We start from the raw sequence: 17241 nt of genomic DNA, 5'->3' as shown, positions 1-17241 counted from the left end.
AAGATAAATGTTTGAAGTCAAAGGTACTAGGACTTTCAATAATGTCACACACTGGTATCGCCCACGAATTGTAATGAAAGGAAAACCACTCTTTTTTTTAAGGCAAAAATGCTTTCTAATATGAAAAGTGCAAACTAGACTTTCTGAATCACAAAAGTTCTGAAAACAGAAAGATAAAGTGACCAAAAAATGTGAAATTCAGAATAGTAAAAGTACTTTTGGGGTTCTGTTTTACACAGCTACGCTTAGTCTAGGTAAATCTTCCACAGGCATGCTTCGTGTGGCGTCCAGTTGGTTATACTCCTCTATGAGCGTGGATAAAGATGACACGGCTTCCATGAAACAGCTTTCCTCCATCCCTTCAATTTGTAGATAGTGATGAAGATGAGCCTACAAACAAAGGATAATGTTGACCATTTTCAGGAAACTTGATACAAATGTAACTATCCTAAGACATATTCTTTTTTTTTTATGTTTATTTTTGAGAGAGAGAGAGATAGCATGAGCAGGGAGGGGCAGAGAGAGAGGGAGACACAGAATCCAAAGCAGGCTCCAGGTTCTGAGCTGTCAGCACTGAGCCCAATGTGGGGCTCAAACCCATGAACTGTGAGATCATGACCTGAGCCAAAGTCGGACACTTAACTGACTGGGCCACCCAGGTGCCCCGAAACACAGATATACTTTATTAAAATAATAGTTCACTCAATTTTACGAGAGAAATGAGAACTCAAATCCTATAAAATCAGGAGATTTCTCATTTAGGTAGTCTGAGTACAACGAATATAGTAGTCAGGAGTGCCCCTGATTTGTAACAGTATAACTCACAAGAATACATCTTAAATAGCCCAAATAAAAACACACAGTTACAAAAGTGTACTGATAATTACCTTTTTCTTGTAGAGCCTCATGAATCGCTCTCTGAGTTCCATGAAGGTAGGCTTCACGCATGTGTTATTTGCTAGAGCTAATAATGAATGGGAATGCCCCACGGGAGGTACTGAACACAGGCTGGTTTTCCAGCCTTCTTGATTCCAGGAGATAAACTGTAGAGAAGGTTTTAATCTGAGATACAAAAACTCAAAGGTGAGAATGAAGGTAATGAAAACATCTGCCATATATGGCAATGGACATTACTAATGGTAATTACCATTCTAATTGCTTAATATATAAGGTAAAGTTATCTACTTTTTACTATTAACAGTATCATGGTACAGTCTGACAGTGAACTAATGGACATTTAGTTAGGAGGACATAAAATCTGGGGAAGAAAAATGAAAATATTACTTTGTAATTCAATCGAGTAGTTTTCCTAAAAAACAGACGGTCAAAAAATAGTATAACATAAACTTAGAAGCAGCGAAGTGGTGGTGGTGGTAATAAAACAACAATAGTTAAATTGTCTGAACATTTTCAGAAAATAAGACATCTTAGAGCACCTGGGTGGCTCAATTAAGCGTCCAACTTTGGCCGAGGTCATGATCTCGCAATTTGTGAGTTGGAGCCCCGCATTGGGCTCTGCTGACAGCTCAGAGCCTGGAGCCTACTTTGCATTCTGTGTCTAGCCCTCTCTCTGCCCCTCCCCTGCATGCGCGTGCGTGAACGCTCTCTCAAAAATAAATAAACGTTAAAAAAAATTGAAAATAAAAAAAGAAAATAAAACATCTCCTGTATCATTCACTATTCACAAATAACAATTTTGTACTATTATTCTTGTTTTACATTTGAAAAAAGTAAGGCCAAGAGGGGCTAAGTAGTTTGCTCGAGGTCACGCTTTAGTTAAGTGGCAAATGCTAGAATTGGAAGACAGGCCATCTGAACTACCATGCTACGTTGTCACAAGTGGTACACATAAATTATCAGTAAAATATAAAATCAAACCTTTCAATATTTCTGCGAAGATCTGAAACCTGTACATTTCCTCTAACCATAAGGGCACAGGCGAGGTAGAGGCTATGTTTGGGGTCAGCCCGAATTAGCTGGTGATCTTTACTAAAGGCATCTGAAAACATCTGATCCAACCTAGAACAATGAAAGAATCACTGTTTATACTAAATATTACTTCTATGTTTATACATACAAAATGCAGGGATCATCATCTACAGGTAAATACATACACAAATACATTCTAAATTTCAGCTATCATTTTCTCAAAGCAATCTTGATGAAAAATACGAAAAAAGAGGACATCTTTTATCCTTCATTTAAAGAGAGGAAGAAAAAAGGTGCTAACAAGTTTATATCTAACAATTCACAGCATCCTAGGCCCTTCCTTAATATAGCCCCAGTCTCGTTCTCAAATCCCACTTGCCTCAATAGAAATATGATTAGGTTCCTTAGATAACTCTAGCCAAGATTCTGTATGCGGAAACTGCAGAATGTCTGGGAAGTGCTGCAAAAATCGCACTGTGCTACCTACTCATTCAGCAGTTATTTACCAAATGCCTATTATGTGCCAGGCACTATTTAACGTGCAAGAGACCCAGCAGTGAACAACAACAAAAACTTCCCACTCTAATAGAGTTTACATTCTGTCTTGGTTATGTGACAGCAAGAACAGAAGTCTCCTTTAAGGAATGGTGAGTGCTACGGGGGATTCATAAATCTTTTGCTACTGTGTTCAAAATATTGGTGTGTTATGTGCTTCTGGGCATTTTTATGGAGTTAAGGAAACCCAGAAAAGGTTAAGAACCACCATACAGAAAACGAGCACACTTACTTGTGATTTATTTTCTGACACAAAATATAAGAACTAGTAAGGAGCTATTTGTAAGTTTGGGACACTTATCTTTATTTACATTAGAAATACGGGATTTCGGGGCGCCTGGGTGGCGCAGTCGGTTGAGCGTCCGACTTCAGCCAGGTCACGATCTCGCGGTCTGTGAGTTCGAGCCCTGCGTCAGGCTCTGGGCTGATGGCTCGGAGCCTGGAGCCTGTTTCCGACTCTGTGTCTCCCTCTCTCTCTGCCCCTCCCCCGTTCATGCTCTGTCTCTCTCTGTCCCAAAAATAAATAAAAACGTTGGAAAAAAAAAATTAAAAAAAAAAAAAAAAAAGAAATACGGGATTTCAAGAAACATGCACATACTTCTCAGATGTGCTCATTATTTTCATGTGATAAAAATGGGACTAGGCACAGAAATGACATTTATTAATAAAAGGTACAATAAAAACCATTCTCATTTGTTAGAAACCATTAATAAGAAATTAAAGAATTTTAAAACTATGACTTTTAATAGTACAATTTTAAAACATTTTATTACTTTACTCAAGGATAAATGTGTTCATATGCTGATATGGCAGCCTATGAAATATATACAGTACAGCAGAAAAAAAGAACACAGAGATAGAAAGAACATATGACAAGCTCTTTAAGAGTCTAAAATCTTTAAAGTCCCTTATACATTTTCACAAACACATTTTAATTAAAAATAATCCTTTGTAACAAATTATATGAATAAAAACTGTTGCAAGTAGTGTTATTTTTATCAAAATATGCCAAAAAGCAGGATTAAAAAGAAATTTAATTGGCTTTGAAACATTCAGGTTGAAGGACCAAGTCAAACATTTTCTCCTTTATAGCTGTACTTAATTAAATGTAAAAAATGTCTGGATTATCACTAATGTATAATAAATAGTTTAGTATGAATTTACATTGTATGTGTCCACATTAATGATGCACATTTTATTTAAATACATTAATTTTTAATACATTGGGCTGATAAAAACAGTGAATATTTAATGAATGATCACCATGTTCTATACACTATGCAAGCTGCTTAACTTAAGGTCATCAGTATCCTATGCAGAAAGAGTCCGATCTATTAGTTGGCACAACCGGTTATTTGTTACCAGCTTAAATAAAAGTTAATATCACTGTGACATTCCCACAGTGTAGAATTGTTATTTTGCCAAAACTTAAAACTATAAAAACTTTAATCCAGTTTTTACTTTATAATTTACATACTATCCTCTTACAGAGTGTGACAGGACCTTTACTCTCAACTGTGGATGCCAGTTGGACCTTTTCAAGCTCATTATCACTATATATGCTAACAGTTTTTTTCAACTAATTTTTTTTGTTGCCTCTTAAGTTTTATGCTTATAAATGACACACACTTACAAAACAAGGTGTTCTGGAAATTTTAGGTAACAGCTACCATAAACAATAATATGGGAAAGCCTAGTTCTGTGGTGCTAGACCGTGATAGCTTTAAAAGATACTCTTATTTAATATAGCCAACAAGGAAAAGAGATAGGTGCATTAATTCTCATACTTACAGATGAGAAAAATGGAAAGAAAGTTTGTCACATGCCCAAGGTCCTGTAGCTAGTGACATAATTAGCATTTAGACTTAGTATGTCAGACTTCAAAGCCCTTAAATCCTTTTCAATAAAAACCGTATCTTCATTTAGTTAGCTTAAAAATTTAGATTTAATTCCAAATAGCTTAATATTGACTTTTTAAAGTTTATCTTGAGAGAGAGAGACAGAGAGACAGAGAACATGAGTGGGGAGGCACAGAGAGGGAGAGAGAGAGAATCCCAAGCAGGATCTGCATTGTCAGCACAGAGCTAGATATGGGGCTCAAACCCACGAACTGTAACCTGAGCTGAAGTCAAGAGCCCAAGGCATAACCAACTGAACCACCCGGGTGCCCCTTAATATTGACTTTTTAAACAATGACCTGTAAATAAAGAAGAATTCAAATCATGGAAAAATGGTTGTCATCAATTATAAATGATATAAAGAAATACCCAGAGTTATTACAAACTTAAAAACAATTCTTTTAAAAAAAGTAATTCAAATTATCAAGTAACTGGAATAAAATTGCTATACTTTACCTTCGGGTAGGAATATTAACATCTGCCAGTGTATACAGAGGTGTTAGGCTTGACACAAGATAATGCAGTTGAGGAAAAGGAACTAAATTCATGCTGATTTCATTAAGATCCATATTAAGTGACCCTTCAAACCTTGCAGAGCTAAAAAATTAACATTAAAGCAAGAGAAAAAAAATTAACTTAAAAATTTTATACTTTGAATGTAGCTTGATTTATTCAGCAGGCACTTTTAAATCCTTTTGTACATTGTTCTTCAGTTAGGAAATATATGCTCTTTTTTTTCTGTATTAGTGAAATTTAGTGTCATGAACATCATGTATAAAGATAATTAAAATATAACATACAACATCTATAGCAATTCTTATTTGTGGATTATATGAGGTGTAACCAACACACTGTTATGCTGCACGTTACATACACAAAAATATCTTACTTAAAATGGACTTTAGGTGGAGTTAAACACATACAGGGCAATAATTATTTAATTATCCTATAAATTTTACTAAATTTGTTAAGAGTCTGCTTAGTGTGCTCTATAATTTGGAATATAATAAGGCCAAAGCAATCTTCTAGATCGAAGTCAAGGAGAAATTTTGGACAGCTAATGAATGAGGAGGTAAACATTAGCTGGTTTAAAAGATGGAAGACATTCTACAGCCAAACCAACCAACCAACCAACCATGCTTACTTTTATCTAACTAAGTTCTCAACTGTCTCTGTGACAATTTTTTTTTTTTCATTTGATACCCATTAATATTCTATAGAATGTATCTGAGGAAATGTTGCTTTGGAGCCGTAGAAATTACAATTCTGGTCTGTCACTCCAAGATCTCAAAATACTAGACAAAATAAAATAAAGAGAAGCTCTTATGACCTAGAACAACTAAAAATTAGTTCTACTACAAAAATGCTACTGCAAGCATCATCAGAAGCAAAGTGAAGTCTGTAAACTGTCCTTAGGTATACCATCAATAGGATTACCTGGTTAGGTTCAGCAGCAAATTTGCCACAATGTTGTTCATCGCATCAAAGGGCTTCTGGTGCTGCTTTTTCAAAGCCCCAGCACTTGAAGTAACCAGACTCTTTGGCTTTATAGTTGTACCCAACTTTCCAGAATTCACCATGAGGTCAATTTTGCTAATGATGTCAAATAAAGACTTTTAAAGGAAAAATATTGGGAGAGAAGCTATTAAGAGCGGACACAGATGACATTCTACCAGGAAGAAAGGAAGAGAAAGAAAAACAATTTAAACTTATTTTTCCTCTTAGGTGGGAAAGCTGAAAGGTGAAGACAATGTTTCATATGCACACACATGCATAACATAGGACTGAATGTATACATGATATATCCATAAGTTACAATGTCATTTCTTACTTGGTTGTCAATGGGCAACACACAGTCTGCATGCTCATTAAGTTCCTTCATTGCCAAGATGCTATTATAAGGTGAGGTTATGACATCATCCTCACCAGAAGGATAAATTGAAGTCACAAATCTGTATACTTCTGGGAATTCGTCCTCAAGCACCTTTAAGAGAAATGTGCCAAGTCCAGATCCTGTTCCTGAGGATTAAAATTGCAAAGAAAGAAAACAAAACTCAGCACAAATGATTTAGAATAAAATTGTGAGGAACCTGGAATTTTATGGTTGTTTTTTTTTTTTTTTTGTAGAAACATACGTTAAAAACCAGAGCCATTATAGAGAAGACAGTTTTAATTCCATTAAAGTATTTTAAAAGCCATATAAACATATACATATAGAACCCATAAACAAAATAAAAAAGGCAAACTAAGAAAAAAATCTCCAAAGCATATGAAGGACTAAATTTCTTTCATAAAGAGGTCTCACAAATCAATAACCAAAAAACCATGAATAATAGAAAAATGGGGAAAGTATGTAAATATGTAATTCATAATAAATCAATTGGTGAATAGATATGAACGTGCTTAACCTTTCTTCTAATCAAAGCCATCCAAATTAAAACAATCCAATTTTGAATATGTTAGATTCAGGTCTTCTAATAGTGTTGGTGACAGGGTGGGGAAATAAACTTGTATAAATTATTGGTAATAATATGGATTGGTGAAATAATGTGGCAAGGTATTTATTAACATGCATCAAAATTTAAAATGTACATATTCTTTGGTCCCACTTTCCTTTTGGGAATATTACCTACAGCTATAGAGGCACAAATGAGCAGAAATGTATGTATCAGATATTCAACTGAGGACTGTGTTTAATAACTGAACACCATAAACTTAACATCTACTAATGAGAAACAGACTTTAAAAATTATTATATTAACACAATTGAATTCCATGAGACAGAGATGATATTAAAAGACATTCGGGAAAGACAAAGTGAAAAAATTACAGAGTAATAAGCATCTCATGATCTTGTTTATGTAAAAATATACACACATACGTAACAGGCATAGAAAATATCTGGAAGGACAGACATTGGCAAACTCGATTACCTGTGAGGAGAGAGACTAGGAATTAGATGTGAGAGAGGAGACCATTTTTAACCTTCACTATTATTTACTTTTGCCAGTAAATTATGAATAAAGTATAATCTGAGATTTTGAAAAGATGGATTTAAAAAGGGACCATAATGAAATATAAATCAAATTGTTTCTTTTTTTTAAAACGGATCCAAACGTGTTGGTTAATTAATTATACTAGTACGAAGAGAAAGTTGTTTCTTAATTCAGTGATTACAATGGTCCTCTAAAGGCATGGTTTACATAGCAATTATAACTTTAATTTTAAAATGCTATCATACTGCATAATAGATATGTAGAAAAAATCAATTTACATAACCTGTTGAATATAAAATCTTAATATCAGCGTGAAGAAAAATAGCATGGCAAATTTTTCTTTTAAAACTCGCTAATCCTATTTGAAATTAGCAAAATACAATATGTTTCTAGTTCATAGAACAGAGGAGCAAAGTACTTCCTTTGCAAGGTACAGGCTTTCCAGGGAAAAGAAAGCAATGCAGATCATTTATTATAGGTCAAGGTAATTACCATGTAAGGAAAGATTTAAAGGAGCTGACTAAAAGGATTTCTTTTATTTATGTCTCTTATTGGACACAAGAAAGGTCTGAAGGTAGTTGAAGAATACAGACATTTTTAAGCCAGAAATGCTTAGCTCTAGTTAGGATATGAGATTGCACAAACAAACCCTTAGGAGGAAGTCAGCATTCCCAGAAAGCTCATATATACTGAAATATAGTCCGAAATTTTATAAAAGAAACTAAAGGTAGAAGAAAAAAAATTCAGATTCAGTTCTACTATCTCTTAAAAGGGCTTAAATTTAAAAAATGATAATAGGAACAAAATTTGACAAAAATCTAAAATAAAAAGCAGTTATGTACCTACTCATAAACACAGAGTGTTAAAAGTTCTACCTTTATTCAGCATAGGTCTGAAAACATCCTTCAGTTTGCAAAATGAGTTCCCATTTACACTTTCACATGATTACAGGGAAATGAGTGAATAACTTTACCTCCTCCCATGGAATGTATTATAAAAAAACACTGTAAACAATCACAGTGCTCTGCCGACTTTCTGAGTTTCTCTAAAATCTGTTCTTGATAAAGCCTGCCAAAAACTTTGTGACCCACAGCCCTGAAAAAAAAGACATAAATCACAAAATCACCCTGGCATTTATTATTTCAAGATTTTATTATTTCTGATCCAAATGAAAAGATTATAGAAAAACCTGAAAAAGTATTTTTACTGTATTAAGTACATTCTTCTGGTTTCATATCAATAAATCATATGATGATTATTTCAAAGACACTAGGTAGAAAATGTAACAAATATATATATATCTATAATCCTCAAATATCATGACAAAATAGAGCATTATCAATGGCTATTAAACTATGGTTTTCTAAATTAATCTTCTCTTTTTTTTTCTTTAGGCATAATTATAAGAATTCATTTACATAGCTGTTTCTCATCTCCATTTAAAATAAATTCTGATTGCAGTAAATTTTACATATTAAAAAGCAGAACACAGTCAACTAGAATGACAATAAAAATAAAGACTTTTGAACATATTGGTTTAATATATGAGAAAACATAAGTCATGTTGTGTTATTAGATAAACTGGCACACAAAAGAACACTGATACTTATAAGACTGCAAGCTTTTTTGGTTAATCAGATTTGCAAGTAGCACTTTGATGCATTAAAAATGATTAAATGATTAAAAAAATGAATGAATGATTTTCCCACAACATATAGTCAGGTTGTATAACTCAAAAATTACAGAAAGATTACACAATAATTAGTGGAAAGCCAGTTAAGTAGGCATATGGATTCATTTAGTGACTGGTTCTCCCCAGATGAATCTCTAACAATGCAAAATGTAAATTCATGCTTTAAATTTTTGTTTATTTAAGTAATCTCTACACCCAACATGGGGCTCAACCTTAGGACCCATCGATCAAGAACTGCACACTCTTCTGAAAGAGCCAGCCAGGTGCCCCGTAATTACACATCACTACACATTAGGAACTTGAGGGATTGCCTGTAAATAGATAAAATAACAAATACTAGGTTTGCAAATAACAAGGAGCTACTTAATTTTTAAAAAACAGCAAAAACTGGGGCGCCTGGGTGGCGCAGTCGGTTAAGCGTCCGACTTCAGCCAGGTCACGATCTCGCGGTCCGTGAGTTCGAGCCCCGCGTCAGGCTCTGGGCTGATGGCTCAGAGCCTGGAGCCTGTTTCCGATTCTGTGTCTCCCTCTCTCTCTGCCCCTCCCCCGTTCATGCTCTGTCTCTCTCTGTCCCAAAAATAAATAAACAAAAAACAAAACAAAACAAAACAAAAAAAAACAGCAAAAACTGTTTCAATGGAAACTATTAAATGATCATTGTTGAAGCTTTTTACCCCATTAAGGAGATCAGACCATTATATATTTAAGAGCTAAACAGCCTTGGGCTGAGCCTAAATGCTGGGACACTGGTCTGGCTTGCACCTCTTATCAATTCTATTAAATCTGACCAACTGAGAACTTGATAGAGTCAAATAACACAGGTAAGAGAAGAGTTTCTAAGAATACTTAAACTTTTGTTACTATTTAGTAGTATTATTATTTTTTTTAGAGTTTATTTATTTTTGAGAGAGAGAGAGAGAGAGAGAGCGAGCATGAGTAGGTGAGAGGCAGAGAGAGAAAGGGAGACACAGAATCTGTAATAGGCTCCAGGCTCTGAGCGGTCAGCACAGAGCCTGATGTTGGGCTCGAACTCACAAACCGCGAGATCATGACCCACACCAAAGTCAGATGCTTAAACAGCTGAGCCACCCAGGCGCCCCTAGTATTATTTAAGAATCAATTTACAAGGACTTTGGTAAATCAATTATTCATGATTTTTTTCTTAAAAAAAAATGAGAAAGAACTATGATACAAGTGGCTTTTCAGCACTGAGAAACACCATCATTTATCAAGGAAAAGATGATGGGCTGAAAAGCCTAGAGGTAGGTATAGCAGGTTAGATCTTGCTTTCATGTTAGCAGGACCTGTTAGAATGAAGGAAAGATTGTTCCTTTTTTTTTCCAGAGGACGTTCAATTTTTACATACAGCACATTCTCACCAATTATTCCCTGAGCCAGAAATATCAGTGATGAGCTGCTTGCTATCAAACACATCTCTCAACGGTCCCTGCAGAATTTCATTTACTACTCCTTCCTCCATGTCAATCAAGACAGCCTGAGAAAGAGAAATAAAATTTAATTAGCATATTTTTCTTTAGAGCTAGTTATTCTGTAAATTAATTTATGAACTAAAAGTTGCATTGTTCTTTTTACAGTTTAAGCTTAATCAAATCTTTATTTAAATCTTTATGTAGAATCTGTTACAAGAATGAAAAAGTAATTTCACTCTCCTCAGGAGGTGGAATACAATTAAAAGATGGATTCTAAACTCTTATCCTACTCCAAAATACCATGTGGGGGAAAAAAGGAGCTGAATAATCCCCTCAACTGATTTTCTAACAATTCTTTTATTCATGTGCCTACGTGACTGTAAATGTTTTGGGAACAAGGTCTCAGAAATTTAAAAGGTGCCTAACTAGAAAAAAATTCTCAATAAATGTAGGGTACATTAATGCATATTTGCTCACTAGAGCAACCATGCTGCTCTTCATGAATCACAGCCCCAAACTGTCCAATTCAAATCAGTAAACTTATTATTATGTGCGAACCAAGGCACTGGATCAACGTTAAAGATGACAATAGGGCCCCTACGCCCAAGAAAACCTAATTCATTACCACAAACATTATTGACATGGGAGATAACCTCTATTCCTCAGAGGAAAATGAAAATATAAAATATAAAATTAACTATGGAAAGAAAAATAGAAAAGACTGGAGGAAAATACAGCAAAATGTAAGCAGGGATGGCAGAATTATATTTGTACTTCCCACATCTTCTACGCTGAGGAAGATGAGTGAAAAGGGAAATAAATAAATTAAAAAGCTAAAAAAAATATGAAATAACCTTCGGGCACACTATGAAGCTATTAGCTTTGATTCAGTGTCACAGAGAAAGTGCTTGGTTTATGGGCTTCTTCAGTGCTTGTGACCCCGTAATGTTAAGCGCTTATGACATGGCACTGTTCTAAGTGCTCTGCATTTGATCCTCACCTTATGCGTAGGTACTATAGTTACCCTCACTTAACACGTGAAAAAAACTGAGGCCTAGGAAAGTTAAATAACTTTAGCCCAGCTAGTAAGTGACAGAGCTAAGATTCAAACCTGCAGAATCTTCACTCTTAACCACCAAACTCTATGCTCTACTATCTCATTGAGAGGAGCCAGTCAAGTTCAGTATTTATGGAATACTAACTGTTGTGAAGTTGTAATTTATGCCCATTTAAATTCTGTGAATTAAACTGTGTAATTAATGATGCTATTATAAGCAAGCAATTTAAAAAATTATCTTACACAGTATATCAGAAATATTATATTTCTAATTGTTTAATAGTATATCACAGTAGTGTATCAGAAAGACTACACGATAATTATGTACTGCAAATGCAATCTTTTGTATATAGCAAGCAATATGCATACACTTTATGTATACTGGACTATATAGGGCTATTTACTGGTAATTTAGGGGTTTTCTAGGATATTTTACGATGATATGCAATTTTTACCTTAAATGTTGACTTTAACATCTAATCAACCACATAAGAGACACTTCACTGTCTGGGCAAACTGTAGTGTACTACAAGTTGTGTAGGATTACAAAGAGAAAAAAATTAGCTTATAATGGCAGTGTTCCAAAACAGACTTAAGATAATTTGTGGGAGATTACCTAAATTACCTTAAAGCAACATGCAAAATACAAAGTGACATTCAAGCACCTCTGGAAGTCAGTTTTGATAGAAGCATCACAATTCCTCCCATAGCATCTAAACTGCCTTTCTTGTTATAAAAATAACTTGTCACCAACTGGAAAAAGCAGTTTGTTGTAGACAATCACGGAAGAGAAGTGTTGCTGGAATGAGTTTAACACTAAATATGGGCTACTGACTCGAAGCATTTTTGTTCAAGAGGTCTTACATGGTTGTGGTATTCACTATAACGTGGCTAGATCCATGCTTTGTATTGGGAACAGTAATTCTGATGCAAAGAAATCTTCCACTATCTTCAAATGAAAAATTAACCTGCATTAATATATGTTTCAGGCTTAGAGTTAAGGAAATTCCTTTTGTTATCATCTATCTAGACGTAGCTCTTCCCTGAAACATTCACACACAAAAAATGCTAAATATGCAGTGTTTTTATTTAAAGCACAAAACTTTCCCCCTAACGTTTCAGGTAGACATAAATGTCTGCTTATTTATATTAAAATGTGACTTAGTACTTTAAAAAAAAATTTTTTTTTTCATGTTTCTTAATTTTTGAGAGAGAGAGACAGAGTGTGAGCAGGGGAGGGGCAGACAGAGAGTGACACACAGGATCCAAAGAAGGCTCCAGGCTCCAAGCTGTCGGCACAGAGCCCAACACATGCGGGGCTCAAACTCACAGACCACAACAAGATTATGACCTGAGCCGAGGTCAGTTGCTCAACTGAGTGAGCCACCTAGGCGCTCCAGTAAAAACTTTTCTTAATTTGAGAAGTCAAATTAAAATTTTATTCTCATGATAGTTACCAAAGTATAGTTATTTTAAAAACACACGTGATAAAAGAATCTAAGCATATATATGATCTTACTCGTGCTTTCAAAGAACAAATTTTCCCCTTGGAAATATTGCCACCATCACCAACCACTCTGAAAGATAAAAAATGAGAAAAGGTCATAAGATCTTCCAAGGCTAATAGTGCTATTAGATAATAAAGTTAACTCCCACTTATATAATAAAGCTACTTACAGGCCTAGAGGGGCAGGCACAAAAGGCAACAGCGAAGATGCCATTCCTCTACCTCTCCCTTCCCTACCCTCCTATTAGGCTGAAAAAGTGAGGTACTTTTTCCCCTGGCTTTCTTTGTAGTTAGGGCTGGCCATGTAATGCAGTTCTGAGATAAAAAGCAGGTATGCTGGGGAAGTGTTTCTGATAAAGAGGACCAGATGCTGTTGGTGCTTGGCATATAAACATGAATATAGATGCATGGAGTGAATATAGATGCATGGAGTGCACTTTACAGTTATGAAATAATAAATATGAGGACAAGAAGCTGACACCACATGAATAATGAAGCGACAGTGCCTCGGTCTTTAAGGCACTTCTCCAAGCCTAGATCATGTGATTTCCAGATTTCTTTGTATGAGATATCTGGATACTTTTACTGCTTAAGCCACCAGTTATATATCACTGTATATCTCAGGCTGTTCCTAGAATTTCATGTTGAACAAAAGTTACTAAAATAACTACATCTATGACCAAACATAGATATAAGTTTAGATAAGTCAATACAGTAGATAAGAAGACAGAATATATGAAAGGAAGTTGAATTGACCACAGATGATGCTCTAGGTCGAGCTGGTAAACTACGGTCCTTGGTCCAACTCTGACCAGCTGCTTATTTTCCTACATAAAGTTTTGTTCAAACACAGTCTTTCCCATTTGCTTGCTTATGCACTAGTAAGCTATACCTGCATTCCTGCTACAACAGCAGAGTCAAACAAATGTGACAGAACTTATGGTCTGCAAAACCTAAAATATTTACCATCTGGTCCTTTACAGAAACGGTCTATTAACCCCTAGTATAGGTAAATTCCTAGTATGCTATTAAAAAGGTATGGTCTGGGGTGCCTGGGTGGCTCAGTCGGTTAAGCGTCCGATTTCAGCTCAGGTCATGATCTCGCGGTCCGTGAGTTCGAGCCCCGCGTCGGGCTCTGGGCTGACGGCTCAGAGCCTGGAGCCTGCTTCTGATTCTGTGTCTCCCTCTCTCTCTGCCCCTCCCCCATTCATGATCTGTCTCTCTCTGTCTCAAAAAAATAAATAAACGTTAAAAAAAAATAAAAAAAAAAAGGTATGGTCATCTTGTCAAATAGATATGGAAGTGTATACAAATATGTGGTCTTGGTTTTGAAAGATTTGTTTGTATTAATGTGGAGGCTCCCAGGTGTTGATAGTACATAGAATACTAAGATACCAAGACTCAGCTCCCCTTTTTGGAGAAACTCGGGATTGGGGAAATAAGAATGTTTTCAGGTTTACATTACAAAACAGAATAGATAAGAGTACAGTTATGTAGTCAATTATTAAGAACCAACAGCTGCCAGACTGAGTCTCAACTAAGCAATGCTTGAAAAAAAAATTTTTTTTTAATTTATTTTTGAGAGAAAGGGTGCCAGCAGGGGAGAGGCAGAGAGAGAGAGGGACAGAGGATCCAAAGCCTGCTCTACGCCGACAGGCTGACAGCAGTGAGCTCGATGCAGAGCTCGAACTCATGAACCGTGAGATCACGACCTGAGCCAAAGTCAGATGCTCAACCGAGCCACCCAGGTGCCCCTCAACTAAGTAATACTTAGTGAAAGGATTGGCCATCTCAAGTAGAGGGGATGAGAGTGAAAATTTAGTTAGAAGCATGTAAAAGGAAGTATTACAAAGGCAAATTTTAGTCTCTTAACAGTATTTAGGGGGAAAGGATGCTCTAGAATCTAGTTTTAGGTTCCGGGGAATCTAGATGGCAGATATTTCCACATAATAAAAATAAATGACACCAGCCATTAAGGTACTACACCTAACTTCCCTTGGCCTGATTCCATGGTCACCAAGCAACTTTCTACTATTTAGCTTTTCAGGTAGATTTCCTACAGAAGAGAATGCACTTTTGAAAGTAAAGGAAAATCTAGTGCTCTGGAGTTACCGTCCCTACTGTCAATTACTACATTGACTTTCTGCTTTTTAATCTCCCATTCTCTTTGAGTTTGGTTTACCGACCTGTGCTGGAGAGCAATGGACTTATTCTCAAGATGTCAACAAGTTTTCTAAGTTTACAAGCCTGAGGGTCAGACTCTGGAATTCACCAGGGAAGTGGGGATTCATTAGCTTTCTCTAGGAGATAACTACCTCAAATACCCAACAAACTAATTCAAACTAGAACTCGAATTTTTATTGAATTACGATAAAGATGGATATTCACTATAGTATAGACTTTTCAGTTCAAGTCCACCACAGTTTAAGTAAAACACACACACTTAATGATTAAACGTTAAACATTATGGACACACCTTGAATGTCAAAATTACTCTCTCAGATAAAAGATAGTTATATAGACTCTTTATTAAAATAAACAAAAGTAATTTGACAGTTGCTTTCCTTCTTTTTAGCACATTCTACTTATAGAGCAAATATTCTTGACTACAAAAATCACAGAAATGTAAAAAAAAAAATACATTTTTCTTTCAAAAGCTGGCCATTCCTGAATGCATTAACAAGATACACTTAGGGAAATTTTCAGCAGTCCTTCAGTAAAACTTTATTTCAAGGTCATGTTAAAAGAAGGCCCACTAAAGGTTCTTTTGTTCCTTAACATGGTCTTAGAAGGAAACCTGCTGTCTTGCTCTGCAGAATAATATGAGAAATATTAATGATATGGGAATAATAATGGGAAAAAATGCTTTCAATACTGAGAAAAACAAACTAACAAACAACCCAGACAACTTCTTTATAGTTATCAACTATTTTATTATCCTTTGAAGAATTCTCTCCCAATCTGATGACATGAAAAGAATCATTATGCTATGTGACAGACTTTAATCCCATCTTACCTGGTATCCACATTTCTAAAGAAGCTGCTTATTGCCTCGTCATAAATTCCTTTCTAAAAAGAAAAAAATATATTTATAGCATTTGATTAAGTTTTGCTTCTTTCCCAAATGAAATCCTTTCGATTTAATATTCTCACAATATTGTAATGGCTGGTATTTGGCTATGATAACAACAACAAAATTGCAAGTTATCAAAAAATGCGCAGACTTCTTCCTCCCTAAAAGGTAAATGCCGTAGGATCTATGGATAAAGTTTAGCTGAGGGCGCTAAAGAAAAGAGACCCATAGGATTAGAGAACAGGTGCATCAAAAGAGAGCTTTCTCTGGATTCCTGGTGATCATTTTAAAGTTGACTAAATTCAGGAATATAATACCACACACGTTACCTATTTTACAAAGTACTTCCCCAAATACTATCGCATTGCTCTTCAAAAGAATCCCGATAAAAATGAGACCCTAAGAATCAGGGAGGGAGACTTAAGACTTAAGGTATTTGGCTAGCGTTTGTTCTGGGTCTAACGCCACCAAACGCTTAAAAAAACCAGTTCGTGTTTTCCTGAGAAGACCCTATACGACCTCTCTCAGTATCTATCAGTAAGATAAAAGGTCAAATGGACTGATTCTTGCTTATTTGCTTATCTGTTGCTTATTCTTGCTTATTTGTTGCGCGAGCATCGGTAACAGGCGGGTGGTCTCCGGGAGGGTGGGTCGGTACCTGGTTGACCGCGGCGTGCTCCCTTAGCGCCAGATCCCAGAAGCAGCAGCCGATCTGGTTTCCGCACTGGCCGACTGCGATCAGCGAAAGGAGGGAAAGAGAGTAGCCATTAGGAGGAAAAACAAGGCCGGTTGGCTGCGCGGCGACAAGGTGCCCATCCTCCCGCGCAGCTTACCCTGTACGACCACCGACTGGGTCATGCTGCTGCGCGTCCGGACTGGAGCACCCAGGAGCCGGCAGCCGCGTTCGTACTCCCCGCCCGGCTCCCGAGATGAGCTCCCTGAGGGCCCGGGCAGCCGTAAGTCAAGCTGCTGCCGCAAGTCGCTGCTGTCGCTACGCTCTCCTCTAGGTTCAAGCTAAGTTTTTCCGTCCGAAGGCCTCGCAAGTGCACTTGCGTCCCACCGTTACCATAGCGACTGGGCCTCGGACCGTAGATCCTAACTGC

The 17241-nt window shown here is 36.2% G+C and overlaps 1 protein-coding gene across 2 annotated transcripts; it reads right to left on the bottom strand.

The window, feature by feature from the left end:
* Positions 1-34: 34 nt before the first annotated feature.
* Positions 35-17061, bottom strand: TUBE1 (tubulin epsilon 1). Of its 2 annotated transcripts, XM_047102350.1 has the most exons (12): positions 16972-17061; positions 16797-16870; positions 16082-16134; positions 13078-13135; positions 10451-10566; positions 8352-8473; positions 6214-6401; positions 5820-5995; positions 4839-4979; positions 1879-2019; positions 888-1062; positions 35-390 (listed from the first exon to the last, which is right to left on the bottom strand). In XM_047102350.1, the coding sequence occupies exons 1-12, from the start codon at positions 16994-16996 to the stop codon at positions 232-234; spliced, it is 1428 nt and encodes a 475-aa protein (XP_046958306.1). In that variant the 5' UTR covers positions 16997-17061; the 3' UTR covers positions 35-231. The 2 variants fall into 2 exon arrangements, with proteins under 2 accessions (XP_046958306.1, XP_046958307.1); XM_047102351.1 differs by lacking the exon at positions 888-1062.
* Between the last annotated feature and the right edge of the window lie 180 nt (positions 17062-17241).

The sequence above is a fragment of the Lynx rufus genome, unplaced genomic scaffold (assembly GCF_022079265.1).
Source record: "Lynx rufus isolate CCGP_SWC_20201006 ecotype Redwood Valley unplaced genomic scaffold, mLynRuf1.p SCAF_6, whole genome shotgun sequence".
In the NCBI taxonomy this organism is placed as follows: domain Eukaryota; kingdom Metazoa; phylum Chordata; class Mammalia; order Carnivora; family Felidae; genus Lynx; species Lynx rufus.
Note: the sequence above shows the minus strand (reverse complement) of the source record. Positions and strands in the feature narration are given on the sequence as shown.

Coding starts and splice junctions, on each gene's coding strand:
- TUBE1 (XM_047102350.1), bottom strand. CDS start 16,996: ATGACCCAGTCGGTGGTCGTACAGG. Junction 16,871..16,971: donor CCAGTCGGTGGTCGTACAGG/GTAAGCTGCGCG, acceptor CGCTGATCGCAG/TCGGCCAGTGCGGAAACCAG. Junction 5,996..6,213: donor TGTTGCCCATTGACAACCAA/GTAAGAAATGAC, acceptor TTCCTTTAAAAG/TCTTTATTTGACATCATTAG.